This window comes from Lepisma saccharinum, chromosome 30 (genome assembly GCF_977018435.1).
Source record: "Lepisma saccharinum chromosome 30, izLepSacc3.1, whole genome shotgun sequence".
Taxonomy (NCBI): Eukaryota; Metazoa; Arthropoda; class Insecta; order Zygentoma; family Lepismatidae; genus Lepisma; species Lepisma saccharinum.
Genome location: NC_139258.1, coordinates 8,596,332 through 8,614,313, shown reverse-complemented (window position 1 = coordinate 8,614,313; position 17,982 = coordinate 8,596,332). Strand labels below are relative to the sequence as shown.

General features: G+C 38.3%; 1 protein-coding gene across 3 annotated transcripts in view; it reads left to right on the top strand.

Moving 5' to 3' along the window:
- Window positions 1-17,982, top strand: part of LOC145981782 (lysosomal acid phosphatase-like) — a 76,637-nt gene continuing 58,655 nt past the window's right edge. For all 3 annotated transcript variants that reach the window (XM_083115198.1, XM_083115197.1, XM_083115199.1), the window contains exon 1: window positions 1-140. In XM_083115198.1, coding sequence (XP_082971324.1) covers window positions 24-140 — 117 coding nt within the window. In that variant the 5' untranslated portion in view covers window positions 1-23. The remainder of the gene's footprint in view (window positions 141-17,982) is intronic.

The following is a 17,982-nucleotide window of genomic DNA, read 5'->3' as shown; positions in this document are numbered from 1 at the left end:
ATTCCTACTCCGGTTCTGTGAAGATGGACAAATTGCTTTCTTTCCTAACGCTATTAGTTACACTACACTTGAGTGTTCAGTATGATATATTGGAAACTGATTTCACGAGCAGGGTGACACGGGTTCTACTAACTAACGTGGTAAGTTATTTACTTTCGACAAGTAAATGATGTGTGATAATTTCCGTGTGGTTTATTTATGTCCAGTGTGTGAATTACGTTTCTTTGCTTTTGGGGGGATGCCCACTCAGCGACATATTTGTGATTTCATTTCCGGGGGGGGGGGGAGGAATAGGTCTCCAAATTTGTATATGTTATCAGTAGGGCCAGGGACGTTATGTTATAACATTTCAATTGGTTTCGGATCTATTATCGGGGCGAGATCTTTACATATCTGATGTTACGCCACTTTTAAACTTCCTACACCACTCGTATACTTGCTGCAGGGACAAACACGAATCACCATACTTGCTGCCATCCTGCGGTGAATTTCAATTGGTTTCACACCTTCACTACTCAAAACCCGGATCACCGAACGCTGTTCTAATGCGGTGCATGTGGACAGTGGGGCGGCCATCTTGAAACTGCTCCTGTGCTGGCGCTTGTTTGACTAGACTCTTCTGCCACCTACTGAAGAAAGAGAATACTGTTAGAAACAATATTGCCAACTTTCATAGCAATACCACAACATTTGAAATTTATAATAAACTTTTAAGATTTTCATTTGATCCTCCCTCGTATATAATTTCGTAATTCTCTCGCACATAATCGGTTATTTCATATATTTTTTTGTTCGTAGCTTTAGCACAACGGATAGTTCATATTGTCGATGGCAGGATATGGAAATTACGGAGGAAGAAAAGTGCCGTCTTTTCTTAGTACAGAAAAAATAATACCCCATTTTTTTTATCCCGGACAATTGATAGCCATGCAAACATTATTGAGGCAAAATGTTCTCCCTCATTGTTGCACGGGAAGTAAAGAAGTTTCGTTCTCATTTCTTTGCCTTTTTCGCTTTTCACAAAAATCAGTCAAAAGTGAAAATAACATTCGGTACATTACAGCCCCTACTCTACTCCATCGGGTATTGGAGAAATTCGAGAGTACTGTTGTCCATATTTTTGGCTTTACTGGGAATATTTCTGCATTTTTCTGACATATTTGTAATTTTTCATGACATAATTACATACACATTTTACAGTTTTATAGGACATAAAGTCCCGGGCCCTACAGATAGCAAACTCTACTATTGGCTTCCAGTTCTAAGTACTTAGGACATTAAATCTTATAACATTTAGACGTAAATAAGAAACAGTATATTTAAAATCTAAGAAAACTCATACACAAAAATAGCTATTAAACTAGTAACACCGAGAAAGCTTGACCAAATATCTATCGCGCGTTCAACTCAATGGTTGTGTCCTAATTGCGAACAGTCCGAATTGCGAACATAAAAGTGAGGAAATACTTGCATGTGCTAATTGCGAACACATGTAACTCAGAAACCTGTTTTCAAAAACTATACTAATGTCCAAAATTAAAGCAACAAACGGAAATTCTTTCCCATGTGTCCATTTGACCACATAACACGATCAGGTGATAGTAATATTTATGATGTCATAGACAACTGGCTTAAGGTAGAAAATAAACTAACCTTAATGTGCCAGGATTGAGGGGTGCCCATTCCCCCCAAGGCCAATGACACATCCCCCCCAAAATCATGTCATGCCTTTTCCCCAAATCATATCATTCGCGCCCTTAAACCATATCTTAATCCCCACAAAATATTTCATTACGACAGTGTGTCTACCGAAAGTAAGTTTTTTTCCTTAGCTTTACTGAACATTATAATTGATCTGCCCCTCCTCCCTAAACAGGGGTGCCATCACTCAAGACCACCCCTAAAATCGTTCATCATAATCGAGGATATCGCGTGGATCCCACTTTAAACTGTCGGTTCAGTCCCGATTAGCCTTAGAGTGCATAAAGTAAACTTAAAACACCAAATCAATAAATCAATCAGTACCCTTAACATTGAAGAATATTAATTTAATTGGGTGTCAATACTTTCTTAAGATCCCGAGATATTTAGTCCTTTCCAGGTTTTCCTTTGGCACATTCGGGGTCGAAAACGTGTGGATGTCTTATCGCTAAATACAATCTCCAAAATGTAATGTTCGAACTCTCTCTCCACTACAGAAATCCCTTCACAATCTAAGATTTAACACTTTATCAAGAGCTTTCTATCTCCCCCTTTAAATTTCATACTCAATTCAACCACCAAAATTTCCATGCCAAATTTAGACTTACGTTAATATTGAAGAGTAGATATTGCCTTCTCCAAAAAATTAATTCTCAGTCTCCACACCAGAATTTCCGCAACAGTCTAAGACAATAGTAATACACAAGAATTGGATACCCCCTCAATTTAATGCTCAATCCCCCTCTAACTAAAGTACTCGCCATAATCTAAGACTTAGAGGTTGGATACTCCCCCCCCCAAACGTTTAATTCAGAATCCCCCTCCGAACCCACGTGTCAATTAAGGCCTCATATATAGGAGTTCGATACCCGCCCCCCTTCGATAATGCCCTAAACTCTTTCATTTTTTCATCTCATGGATTAAATATGGTGCATTTAAGGTGTAAAATTTTTACATATATTTTGGAAAAGATATAAATATTGAATTTTATATTATTTGAAGGGAAAAAATCCCACCCCCAAATCTCGATGGCGTAACCTGCGCCATAAACCCTCCCCTGTGGACACCCCTGACAGGGTTTATCAACAAAAAATCACGATACCAACAGGTTAAACTTGGCAAATTTATCAAGGAAAAAAAATCACACGAGGAAAGGATTTCTGTGTGTTGCTTTAATTTTGGACGCTAGTGTAGTAAGGGTAGTGACTCAGAGAGACAGTTGGTTTGACTAGCAACAATAGCCAACCTGATTGACTCATCATGATGAATGATTTTTTCTTTTTTTTTTTTTACGAAAAAGTGGCTAGGAGCACTAACAGGTATGAGGGGATTGATGGTATACATACATTTTTAAGTACAGTGCCATATGTTTAGAAATTTGAATTTAAAATTAATAATTATATTATTAAATGACGAAGCTCTTTTCAGTTAAGAAGTGTGCAGTATATTTATTTATTTATTTACTTGAGAAATCCTGAATACAGAGAGAATCCATTTTATATCAGGATATGAACAGAAAGAAAAATAGAAATTAACAAATGAGAAGCACGCACACATATGTAACAAGAATAAAATAATAAAAAAATAATAAAACAATAACTAGGGTATAACAAATATTAATTTCTCTTCAGCTGCTTGATGCACACCTTTTTGAAAGTCTGCTTAGATAGATGGAAGCCTGGAGGATCATTTAGTGTATTGTACCTTGTTTGTAGCCTATAGAGATATGACCTTTGTTCTAGGGATAGCCTTGAGGCTTTTGTGTAAAAGAAGTTGTTACATTTGCTACACTTATATTATTAAGTCATATATACTTCGCCAACGACTTTGATCATTTCGAATTTATATGTTAGTCCCTTAAAAAATTCGTTAAAAACACACAGGAAGTGGGAGAGAAAGTTGTAGTTCCAAAAACAGAAATTGTGTTCGCAATTAGGACACTGCCCTTCGAGGTTAATCCTGTTTAAGTAGCAAGCGCTCGCAATTAGGACGATACCAACTCAATGGCTGCGTGCGGTTAGAAATGTGATCTACATAACTCCAACGAATAAAGCTGACGGAATCAACCTTACTTGCCATGATGCTAGGTTTTCGTAGTTTATTTTGACAATGGAAACAGAGCAACAGCGTTACTCTGAGCTTTTTTTGTAAAAACCTCTGCACCCGACGACAATAAACAATTAAACAATGAGCTATGAAAAAAAAATAGAACTTCAGACACGAAGTAGGATGCAATTGTTTTAATGGTTGATTTTTCAGTGGTCTTTCCATGGTTAAGAAATTGTATACTACATAATTTCCTTTGGCGGGGGTAAAAAATGTGGGGTTAATATCTGGCATCCCCCCCGTTAATTCGCCCACTGTTTGTCTCAGAAATGTATTTGCAAACTACGTATATTGTTTTCATAGTTGCCGTCTTGAGGAGGCAATACACACACACCCACGCAATAAAAAATAGTTTAAGTTAATCTTACTTCCCAATATTTATATTGTAATGACCTGAACAATACATTGTAATTGTTTGTTACGTAGTTAAAATATTGTGTTTGTTTGTTTCCTAAGTTTGCAAATATTTATGATGTCATAGACAACTAGTGTCAGATAGAGAATAAACTAACCTTGACGTGTCAGGACCTGGCAACATTTAACAAACTGTTAGATTTATCAACAAGCGAAAAATACCATTGGAATGGGAGAATAGTGGTATAAAATGTCGAGAATAATGGTAATATGTGGTTTAAAGTTTTGCTGTTAAGAGATTTCATCTAAATATTAAACTGTTTGTAAAGGTGAAATAGTAAGTTTTGTTTTCCACGCCTCGTGATTACAAGGGGTCTTTTGGCAACGACAAGAGGAGCGAAGGGTAATTTCCTGAGGTGACTGAAAGGTACGTAACAATATGAAATAACTTTTGTCCTGAGATTGGCCAGGGTATGGGACCAGTGGCCACCCACCATCGTGAGGAAGTGCGGAAACTACGAATGAATAGTACAGCGTGTATCAAAAAGAATATACGTATTTCGCATGCATATATTTATTAAACTTTAAGACATATGAAGATGAAACTTGACACAGATACTTACGAACCTCTCAAGTTAAGATTACAGATGTTCAATATGTCCTCCAGCAGTGACACGAACAATATCACATCGATACTCAAATTCCTACCATACTCGGGCAAGCATGTCCTTCGTCACTGATGTTACGGCAGTACGGATCCGGTTCTTCAACTCTTCCAGGTTCTGTGGGAGTGGTGCTACATAAACATTGTCTTTAATGAAACCCCACAGGAAGAAGTCACAGGGTGTCAAATCCGGTGACCGTGGAGCCCAGCTGATACATGCTAAGTCGCCAGCTCCTTGACGACCAATCCAACGGTTCGGTAGAGTTTCATTCAGATAATCACGCACTTAGCGACTCCAGTGAGGGGTGCCCCGTCTTGTTTAAAAATGAAGTTGTCTTCGTGCAGCCTCGGAAACAACCAGTTTTGTAACATAGAGAGATACTGCTGACCGTTAACCGTGTTTCCATCAAAGAAGAATGGGCCGTAAACAGATGATCGGGATATCGCGCAAAACACATTCACTTTGGGCGAATCTCGTACATGTTCAATGAATGCATGTGGGTTCTGTAGGCCCCAAATGCGAACATTATGTTTGTTTACCTGACCACTGACATGAAACGCAGCTTCATCACTAAACACGATGCGTTGTGCGAAAGTGTTGTCATTGTTAATAGCATCAAGAATCTCGTTACAAAATACCACACGTTTGCGTTTGTCATCAGGACGCAGAGATTGTAACAGCTGTACCTTGTACGGCTTCATAACCAGCCGACGTCTCAAAACACGCCAAATTGTTGTTGTAGGAAGTTGTAACTCTCGACTGGCACGACGAGTTGATTTTGAAGGGCTACGTTGGAAAGCAATTTGAATTCGTGCAACATTTTGTTCAGGAACACGAGGGCGGCCAGGACTCTTTCCTTTACATACACATCCTGTATCTACAAACTGTCGATACCATCTGCGAATGTTCCACCCATTCGGAGGATCAATTTGGTACCTCAACCTGAAACGTCTTTGCACTGTAATCACAGAATTGCACTTCGCAAACTCGAGAACACAAAATGATTTCTGCTGCGGAGTAGCCATTTCAAACAACTGACGGTTACCAAGCAAAACAGAACACAACTGACATCTAGCGGCTATTATATAAACTAGACTATGTATTCGTTTCTCTAATAGCCGAGCCGGGGTGCAGCGATCGATGGTTTGGACAAAATAATACTTTGTAATACGTATATTCTTTTTGAAACACGCTGTATAACCCGATCATGGAAAACCTACAACTCAGAGGCGTCTCGTGAACGCATGCGGTGCATTCTGCGCATTGGTCAATTGTGGGAAAAGGACAGATTGCTCTGCGACGACATTCATGAGCATTTCTACATTCTAATTTCTTCATGTAGGAGAAGTATTTATTTTACACGAGAGCGCTGAACTAAGCTTATATTACATTTCTTGGATCTGAAGTGACGCATGCTTCAATTATGGGGAAAGCATTATTACCTTATTTCACTTCAGATACAAGAAATGTAATATAAGCTTAGTTCAGCGCTCTCGTGTAAAATAAATACTTCTCCTATATGAAGAAATTAGAATGTAGAAATGCCCATGAATGTCGTCGCAGAGCAATCTGTCCTTTTTCCCACAATTAACGCATGCGCAGCATGCGTTCACGAGATGCCTCTGCTACAACTACTACTAGAGGTTCGTCGTGCTGATCACATGTCACCGTAAGTGATTGGATGATCTCTCACCTCTCCTGAGGCATTTGAGGCTGAGACAAGAAGTCGGCAGGTACGGCATGGCTCTCAATGGCTGTTCCGTCACGAGTCAAGTCAAAGAAATTTGCCATTTGTAGTTTGAGTGATTTGTGAAATGCCATTATGTTAAAATTGCTGAATATTTCTTATTTGAGCCCATAAATAGTCACTCAGATGAATCTAAATTACTTAAATCGTTTAAAAGCTCTATTGATTGATTTAGGTTATTTCACTCTTCTGCCACTTTTGTCTAATCGCGAAGATGAGGATGAATGGTAATAAGATGGAATGGATGAAGGGACAATCACAAACATATGCAGACGACTCAACATGAGCCCTTCAAAGGATTACACGCCAAATCATCGCGAGTCTGTAATATTCAGTCTAGCGTGTACTGCATGGAAGGGAGGTTGACATTTGTGTGTCTTCGGAAAGGGTAAATGAGTATCTGAGATTTATATAGTTAAAGTTGAAGTCCTGATTCGAACGTCACTTTACTTCAAAGAAAATTGCGAAAGATCAGTTTCAATCTGACAACCATATGTCCAGTCCACGTGGAGCCCAGTATATCCTCCCCTCAAACCAGGGTTGTTAAATGTACAGGAATTTTAAATAAATTCAATTCCGGTCCAGGAGAGAAAAGCAGCAAGCGTTAATGTGTTCTGGACCGTAAAGAACGTTTATATCTGTAAAGTATTTCAATTCGGTCCAGGAACCTTTTCCCCGGATCAAATTAAATACGATCCAGGAATTTTTTTACAATGAAACAAAACGCAACTTGGACCGAATTTAAATTGCGCCAGAAAAATGTTCCGGTCCTGCAGCGGAACCCTATAGAACCCATTATAATTTATGGGTTCCAGACTTTTAACAACCCTAACTTGAAACTTTCCCGCCAATGGCGTCCTTTTAAGCAACTAACAGTACTTGTCAAGTCCACGTGGAGTAAATGCAATGTTGCCAATTCAGTTTCTTTAGAGATTTCATAACGTAAGGCTGCGGTTATCTTTGCTAGGTTGTGTTATTGTACACAATCAGGAGACTTTGGGAGTGTATCGTCATTGCAGTTCGTGTTGGATGTTTAAACACAGCAGGCAAAATAACAACGTGTCCGGTCGGCTTCCTCTTGTCAAAAATGCCGAACTGGCTTTCTAATCAGGACTTCAACTATACGCAATACAACACACAGTTGGCGCGTAAGGATGCATCTTAGGCTGGCTAGTATGAAGAAAAAATTGGATTGCAGTAGAGAGGCAGCACTTCGTTCCTACGCGTCAGCAAAAATTCGATGCGACTGGTGTTATGTTACATCCTGTCGAAGCGGGGTACGAGCGATTTTATTGTTGAGTCAGTAGAACGTGTCTGATCACGTTGAAGACATCGGAAGCGGTGGGGGAGGGGGGTCAATGGATTTGTCACGTTGTTTCTTGATGTATGCTAACCTAACACGTGCGTATGTTTGTGTGTGTGTGTGTGTGTGTGTGTGTGTGTGTGTGTGTGTGTGTGTGTGTGTGTGTGTGTGTGTGTGTGTGTGTGTGTGTGTGTGTGTGTCTGTGGAGGAAATGCGCGCGCAACCATTGCGTATGATGCAAACACATGAAGAAATGATTTAAAGATGGCGCCGAATTTTGCTGTAAATAACCTTAGCCGAAAGCTTAGCGGCTAAGATTATTGCTCTGTAAAACAAGAGGCGTCGAGGGTTCGATTCCTGATAGAGTAAATATTGATTGATTGATAGATTGAATTAGGTTTTTTTAAGTCCATTTTATGCACGGTAAAACAAATCAGGATTGGACCTACAGTTTAAAAGTGGTGATTCGGACCACTATGTCCCTCCACCGAGTATCGAACCTGGGACCCTTTGATTACAAGGCGACGATGTCAATATTGAATGGTCTCGATTAGCCTGTGTGTACATAAAGCCAACAAAATGGTTGAGTTCGAAAATCGAGTTGGGTTAGTGGTTAATGTTGTCACCTATCAATGAAGAGGTCGCGGGTTCGATTCTCTAGGTAGTTAAATTAGGCCAATTGTTTAGTCTCGCCATTATAGGTCCCCGATTAGTCCATCTGTGCATAAATAGTGTTTGAATAAAATCAATATGGCGGCCTTGGGTTAGTGGTTAATGTTGTCGCCTGGTAATGAAGAGGTCGCGGGTTCGATTTTCTAGGTAGTTAAATGAGGACAATTGTTTTGTCCCGCCATTATAGGTCCCGATTAGTCCATCTGTGCATAAATAGTATTTGAATAAAATCAATATGGCGGCCGCGTTTTGTGTTTAGCGGCGGCGGCGCGGCGCGGGGCGGAGCGGGGCGGCGCGGCGCGGGGGGTGTTTTTTATTCCGCGAGATGTTTTAACCAAGTGCTTGAGGGTTCGATTCCCAATGTTGGTGAAAATTGGATATTCAATTGTATTTGTTTAAAAGTTCCGATTAGCTTTTTGTGCACAAAGAGAAAATGAATTAATTGGAAATAGGATGTTTATGCTGTAATGAAAAGGTCCCCGGGTTCGATTCACAATGTCAAATTGGCTGATAATGACGTTGTTTTTAAAATAAAAAAAGAAGTGTGTTGAGTCCCCATTAGTATTTATGCAGGAACAGATATTAAAAACCAAAACAAAATGCCTTTTGATTACAACGCAAAGAATTTACCGCTAATGTATAAAGATAAATTAGAATCTGTTGTTTGCCGTGTGGGGCCCCAGTACCGATTAGCTTAAATGCATAAAGAGTAGGTAAAATAAGCAAGATGGCCGTCACTATTGTTTTGTGATCAAAGAGGAGTCACAGGTTCGATTCAATCAAAGGAGGCAACATTCTATGTTTCAATTCCATGTAAAAGTCTAAAGTTACGTTTCGATTAACCTCAATGCATAAAGAGGAATTAAACAAAAACAAGCAAAATGGCGACAGATGTGATAAAATAAAAATTGATTTAGTTTTTTTATAGTGACAAGAAAAAATAGCGAATCACTGTTAGAAATAGAATGAAAATAAAGATACTTGCCTTTGCGTGTCCAGCGCTGTGCAGAAAAGCTCTCATGCTTTATCTCCGACAAGTCCACAATACACATTTTTTTTATTGTATAGTTAATTATTAATGTTGTTATTAACACAGATTCTTACCAGTGTGAAGAAAAGCTCTCATGCTTTATCTCCGACAAGTCCACAATACACACTTTTTCATTATATAGTTAATTATTAATGTTGTTATTAACACCGATTTTTACCAGTGTGAAGAAAAGCTCTCATGCTTTATCTTCGACAAGTCCACAATAAACAATTTTTCATTATATAGTTAATTATTAATGTTGTTATTAACGATTGTTACCAGTAAAAATATAAACCATGAAAAAAAAGTAAAGTGTTCCCCTGTGCATAGCACCATGCCATGAAGGCATATAGGGGGTGTGGGGGTAACGCCCCACACTTTCTTGATCCGGTCGTGAGTAGGGGTGATGTGATCAGCATCACGCCCCTGACCGCCTTTACCCCCCAGGGTTTCCCCCAGGTACCCATGCTATTCGACGCTGGGTAGGCGCCGGGGCCGCTTCCACCGTTAGAAAAGTTCCCGGATTTGAACCGGCCGGGGATCGAACCCGGGACCTTGAGCATGGTAGTCAGACGCGTTACCGACTGAGCCACCGCGGCCACAAAAATATAAACCATGAGGATTTTTAAAGGGGTGATAAGTGAAAACAAGAGCCAAGACATATATTTTATCCCTGTTTATTACCAATATTTACAAAATTCAAAAGAGCCGCACACACACACATACATATGTAAAATGTTTATATTGTGTCACCAGTTTATCAGCATGTTATTTAACAAGTTTTTATTCTTCAAGTTTGTTCACTCACCCACATAAGGAATTGTGTCACTATCATATCCATTTTCTGCTGCAACCACTGAATTAAAGTGTTTCACTATTTTTTTCCACAAGCATGTTCTCGCAAAAAACAAACACTTCTTTGGAAAGTCTTTTTCCGTCGATGTTTTGTATAGACAAAGGCTCAGGTTTTGTACATCCATGTAGATGGGAAAGCACAAACTTCTCCTTATTACATGCATGGACAGGGGAAATATCTGTGCAACCAAAACATTGTTCGCGAAGGTCGAGAATGCAAGATTCCACACAGTTTCCAAAATATGATTTCAGATACGGCGACACTGTTTCACACATAACTTTCGCATGCTCGATGCACACAAATATTTTCATAAAATTCCGCCACGAACTTTCTGCGATGAACACTATCTCCAGGGAACCGTAAGCTGGTTTCTTCCTTATAATGATCTGACGGCGATTGTACAGTGTGGTTATCAGCAATTCATGTTGATCACTTAGTGGGTAGGAAACACGAGGCTGCTCACCTGGAATAGCGATGTAATTGTCGATTACTGGAAACAATTCCTGAAGAGCGTGCCACTCCTGCAACTGTAGTTCAACACCGGCCGCCCCGCTTCTGTGTAGCCTGACCACAGGTTGGAAATCCAGATGAGAGGAAAGTCCGATTGAGATAACCTTTGTTTTCGAAGCATTCAAATAGCAGACGTGATCAAATAATATCGACTGGCGTATAAGACTAGTTACTTGTTTTTGTTCTTCAGGTAAATGCTCATCGCTCTTTTTCTGAAGAACCCACTTGAAATTAGTGTACGGTTGAAATCTTTTTTTCAGCGGCATCGAAATAGAGGATTCTATGACTAAGAACTGCGAGATACTGCATGTCGCAGCGTGCAGGTATACATTTGAAGAAATGCGTGGGTGTGTTTTTGAGACGCATGCGCGCGTAGCAAACCAAGCATGTGCTAAACAAAAAAGGTGTAGGGGGCGGGGCGTTACAAAGATCAATGGTGAGAGAAAAATCAGCAGAATATCATAAACGTCATATTGAGGAAATATTGGATAACAAATATTAATTAATTTAATTAAAGCATCAACCGCATTGTCGATCTGAAATTAGGTTTATAGACAGGGGGCAAAATGGAAAATATCGACGATGTTCTAGTATTGGATTGTTTCTGTATTTCCATCGGTATAATCTTCCACCACATTTGAAGCATACTGTTTTATCCTCTTTTTGAATGTAAAATAATCCTGCTTCGGACAGAGCTTCTACAAACGGGAATTCTTTTGATTGCCAGTTTCTGAAAGAGGACAATCTAGCATTGAAAGATCCCATCTCTGGATATTGCGTCATTGTTCTGTAAAGACACAAAACAAGATAAATATTATAAGTAAGCTGTTGTAAACTGTAACGCTACAAAATTATTAATATACTATTAGGACTATATGTAACTTGTATAAAATTTCAAACAGTATTTACTGTCAATATTTTCTAGTATACGTACCAAGTATTATAAATTTAATTTACGAGTCAGCAAATAAGTTGTTATAATATTGTCGTTTTTTATCGGTACTGGGAATAAAATTTGAAATTTATGCATGGGTTTACCAGAGGCTCTATGGAATAAATACAGAAAACAGTAATGCCCACAGTACACAGACCCGTAACTTTGTATCTGATGAGTGTTGTACGTATAGAATTTGGAGTTACTTTCCAAAAATCGCAAATGGTTATGCACATGTGGAGGTTTTCCGTAACTATCAAAAAATTCCCCCCGGGAGTTACTGTCTATGTAAATTGCTACCCATTGCTTCCCGGGGCTATCTTTGGGATCTGTATTTACAATCAACGCTGCTGGTAGTTCCACATGTACAGGTAATTAATTAGCTGCGAAAACCCCAACATGATGATTGTCAAAGGCTCTATTTGATATTAACCCGTGAAGTAAATTTAAAGTCGACAGCATTGCTGGACACTAAATAGTAATATTGTGCAACTCACCTTTATATACTTCAAAGTAGACGGTACACGTCACAGTAGATTCCAGAACCAATTTGATCTGGACCACGAAGCTGTTTATCGTTGTTGAAACAATGGAGAGCTAGCTAACACAACGCTGATGCTCGGAATATGTAGGCGGGTTTTACAAACGCGCATGCGTACAGTGTTGATGCTACCTGGCATTTGATGTGCTGTTGTAAAGTGAATTTTGTACTATAACAAAATTGTCTGTATGTGTGTGTGTGTGTGTGTGTGTGTGTATATATATATATATATATATATATATATATATATATATATATATATACACACACACACACACATATTTATTTATTGATGAAGTATATATATATATATATATATATATATATATATAATACAATACAATATAATATATATATGTGTAATTTGAAGATACAACATATCAGTAAAATCTAACAACTAGAAAAATATTCATAACATTCGTCTTTTATATTATATGTAATTTAAAACATTCTTCACAGTTTGATAAATGGAGTGCTTGTGGAAACACCCGTTCTCTGCAATATTGGCTGGTCCATCAGGATGCGGAAAGTCATACTTTGTGAAGCATTTTCTCCAGTGTTTACCCCAAATGGTAAATGTAAAATTCAACAATATCTAACAGCCCCTTGCCGTTGAAGACTGCAGTGGGATATGACACTTGCAGCTGCGTCTGGTGTTATATCGAAAACAAGTAATGCGTATCCCTGGGGGTATTCCTCACGCGATATATTGTTTCCTTCATCCATATAGTGTATCCCTGTTCCAGAGAATAATGTGTGATATGCTGTTATGTACTTGTTGTTTTCAAAGTCTGGTTGAAGTGGTTTGCCGGGAATTTGGACTCCATCAACATATAAAGTAAAGAAGTTGTAATTGAAATGTTGAAAATTGAATGGGTTTGTAGACAGAGTGCCGTTGAATGCATCGTTGGTAACAAACCCCACAACTAATCGTTTCGGAAGACATCCAAGTATCACATTGTCAATTGTTTTTGAAACAATATCTTTTGGAATAGTTACAGCTTTAAGTTGTACTCTTGTTAGAGGGTATTTTGCTGTATTTTTTTGCAATATGCGATTGTGACTAAGTTTGATGGATGAACTGACCGATACTTTTCTCACATATAGTGTAGCATCCAGAATTTTCACTTTGCCTTCACTGTCATCTAATCCCATCAAGCAGAAAGTGTTTTTCGAAGGAATCAGTTTTATTCGCATTTCCACTCCATTGATCAAAAATTTCTCTTGATTGAAAATATCAGAATGCAAGTAACCAAACATATCAAATGTTGTACTCTGTTTTGTTAGTTGGTTACGTTTTGTAAAGCCTTTGTTGTCTTCCGAAACGTTATCAAAAGCGCCTGCTGTATCCTTGTACCACAATGCACTTTGGAGATGAGATGATTTTGCAGATATGTCATAGTTCAGTGCTTTTTCAAAATAAGACCTGTATGGGTGCATGTGAGATGGAAACGAGATGAGTTTGTTATTTAAGTAGATTTGTACTTCGCTGAACATTGCATTGAGAAAATCATTGACAGGCCCAATTGTTTTATCTGTGGGTAGCTATAACTGACCATTCGCTTTTACAATTCTGGCATCTATATTCAACATTGTGTGTGCTAAATCCATATAATCATCACCATGTCCAGGTATTACAAACTCGGTGGGGGCATTATCTGCCAGAGAACTAACAGGTTTGTATCCGATGGTGTGGTGTTCTAAGATGCTTGTCTGAGTAGGTTATACCGATAAAATATCCAATTCACTTTTAAAACACTCACATGATTTCTCCCTAATTAGCGCCATATCTAATCAAAAATATCTGATGTTATTTGAATTTTCTTACGGTTGCGTTTGGTTGTTTTCTTGGTGTTTGTATTGGCACTGGATCTCTTCTTTCTCTGAGCGGTTCTTCCATTTCGCTGTCCCGAAGCAGAGTGATTCCTTTTGAAATGTTTATGCCCATGATAACCTGAACCAATCATTTCCTTTAGCTTTATTTCAGCTTTTCTTTTAAGATTTGATCTGGCATCCGAAATTCTGGATTGTAGTGACTGTTTTAGGGGTGTTTTGTCTACAACATCACCTAACACATTTACCCCTGTTTTTAACATTTCTTTCCCTACAGCTTTCGCTCCTTTCTTGATAAGAGGCAAAGCTGACCGAAAAAGTCCTCCAAGAAAACTTCCAATGCCATGTCCTTTTTGATAGGCAGCACCGTAATATATGTTACCCACACCAGATCCAGCTTGTTGATGGTAGTATTGAAAATATGGGTCATTCATAATCAGAGCTTTCAGCACAACATCTAAAATGAAGTTTCAAACACACTAGTCCGAAGGAGAATGGGATGTGTGCACCAGTGCTGTCCCTTAAGTAAATTTCTATTTGTTCGAAATTATGTTTCTGCACTGGGATGTAATGTGGTGAATCGAAAATTTGCACACCATCACTTCCAAAAGTATGTTCCATAGGATTAATGTTTATAATACGTAATAGAGGGGCGACAGCATCTCCCACCATATGTGATTCCGCAATATCTGTGTAAATATACATCTGGGAAGGAATCTCTCTCACAACATTTGGAGGCGAGCGTCCAATTTTTACTTCTGATAGATCATCGGTCGGTTTGAAACCTAATATCCGTGCCAGCTGAGGTGACAATCGTACATTTATGTTTCTCTGCTTGGTAGATATATAAACAGTCACATGTTTGTACGCACGATGATTTCGGAGACTAAAATTTAATGTTTCAGAATATTTATTGATTTCTGCAACAATGCTGTTTATAGATGCGTAATAGCCTTCGGATATTCGAAGTTCGTTCCATTTGACATCATCCATAGATTTATATTGAATATAGTTGTTAAATCTTGTAATGTTTAGTATTGAATAAGGATAATGCACTTCTACCAATGCCATCTCCCATTTGTTGGTGTCCAACTCCACACGGTTCTGAAGCTTTGTGGTGTAATTAGTTAGAGTATTACTTGGGAAATATTTCATGGAACTGTTACTAGGCAAAGTAAGGTAGAAAGCGTTTGCTTTTCTCATGATGTGTTATGAAGGTTATTTGTACCACTGATGAGAATACCTACAAAAATTTATGCCTCTCTCTCTCTTTTTTTGACTCCAAAAACGATGCGCTAATCCAACTGTCAAATAATCTGGAGTAACCTTTCCAATGAACTAACAACTTTTTACTGGCTCCTTTACCTTTGGTCGCAAGGATTTTATCAATTTCATGCATATCCGGTAAGCGGACCAATTGCAACTCTTCCGTATAAAATGTTCCATCGATTTTATGTCCTTGTAGATCTTTTAATTCATACACTTGAGGATTTCTTTTCAAAATACGTTCCACCACAGATATTTATCTTGTCCAATTTTCCATGTAACCTTTGTCAAAGCGTTTTTTGGTTTTTGTTATTCTCACTGTATCTCCTATTTTGAATGGCATCTTCAATGACAATAGTGGAGATGAATCAGATTTGAGTTTTTTGTCATACATATTGTGCCATACTTTCAAAACCTTCTCAGGAGTAACATCTGCTGGTGCCATTTTAATACTCGAGTGAATTTTATGATTATAAGCTTTCAAAAGCTTTGGGAGTACATTAACATAACAGCTGGTTCTTTGCTTAGTAAAATACTTCCACATGCGTTCCTTTAAAGTTCTGTTGAATCTTTCAACAATACTAGCTTTAATATCAGGATTCTTTGTTGTAAAATAAATTACATTTTGTTTTTTGAGATATTCCTGCACAATACTGTTGGTAAACTCACGCCCTTTGTCAGTTTGTAATTTCAAAGGTTTTCTTTTGCTTTGTTTGAACATTTGCTGGAAAGCCTTTTTTATACATACACCAGTTTTATTTTTTACAGGGACAGCCCAAGCATGCCTGCTAAAAATATCGATAACTGTGAGTATATATCTGTACCCTTTGTTGTGATTCCGCAAACTTTGCATGTCATTCAAGTCAGCCTGCCATTGGTCATCGATATTATGCACAAAATAAAAGTTTCTCGGAAATCGACGCTTTACAGGTCTATGCAAAGTGTATGCAGTTTGCTTTGTCAACCAATGTTTGATTGTTGACAATGGTATGGATTTTTTTACAGCTTTTCATAGTGTTGAAGCTGTAGAATAGGATGCTGGATGAGATGGATTGTACCAGATATTCTCTAATATTTTTTCGCTCATGGTTTGTATCTTGACCAAACTGGAACAGTACGTTTACGTTTGTGCCCTGGAAATGATGATACAAAATAAATTGGTTCCTTTTCTTCTTCTTCTTTTTCTGCTTCTGTTAATTCTTGTGCCTCTTCTTGGTTAGCTCCGGACAGCGGAACATGGCGTCCGGGGTTGCCAAAAACAATCTGTTGAATAAACTCCTGTCTCCGGGGGTTTCCAATATATTCGTGAGGAATATTAGATAACGCCAGAGCTCTATTGAACAGTTGCCACCCAACAGGATTGCTTGTTTTTCGTGGTCGAATTATATCCGATACTAGATCGACAATATTTGAGCCTTCAATTTTATTATTGTTAATAAAAACTGTCCCATATTTATCCCAATCAATATTACTATTATGTAAAAGACGTTCATACAACTGTTCGGCTTTTCTACGATACATGCTAGGTGTACCAGCTAGAATTTCTTCTTTCATATCAGTCAACTTCTCAGTAGATTCTGTAATCGGTAGCGATACAGGTTCTCTTTGTTTTCGAGTAATAGACAGAAATTTTTGGAGCACAATGCTGTAACGATTCCATTTTTCATCATCCGAAAGACCTTTGAGATTCAAAATTACTTGCATATCCTGATCCAATTGCGATAAGGATGTAGACGGTGCAGACATAACAGGATGTCTCATGTTATCCATAAATTCTTGAGGTATTATAACCATTTTTTTGGCATGCTCCATGTTCAGATTTTTTTTTCACTTAAATAAACTTGATAACACACCTCCTATTAAAGGGGCTAATAACGCAGGTAGAAATCCTCCGTGTTGCACTAGTATCTGTTTCTTCTGCTTTGTAGAGTGTCCTTTGGCAGAGAGATTACGTATCACCTTCTTGTACCGGCTCAATCTTGTTTTCTGAGGTGTTGAAAGAGGAACATTCCCTTTTAGAACATTGTAACAACACTCACAGATTGAATTAACTAAGGAAGAATCAGCAGCTTGTAATATCGCTGTGCGAAGAGCTGGTTTAGCATCCGACAAAACTTGGAACACTTTAGCGTGTTTCACTCTTGGAGCCATGATGACAGAATAAACGACTAGTGATTATGCTTGCTTTTTTTGTAGTAATATATACATAATTGATATCATCGTCGGGAAATATCCGCGACCGAAAACGTACTTCTTCCGGAGTGTTCTGCTTCAGATCAAACAGCAAATATCCATGGGGTTCAGCGGTGGCATTGTAATATGCATCTTTTATAAAATTTGGATTCTCCGGGTAAACTTGTCTAGATAAATAATTAATTTGGGCTCTGTCTCTTGGATTTTTGAAGCATACAATATAATGACTATTTAAAGATATATCCCTATTCCCTTTTCCCTGATGGAATAG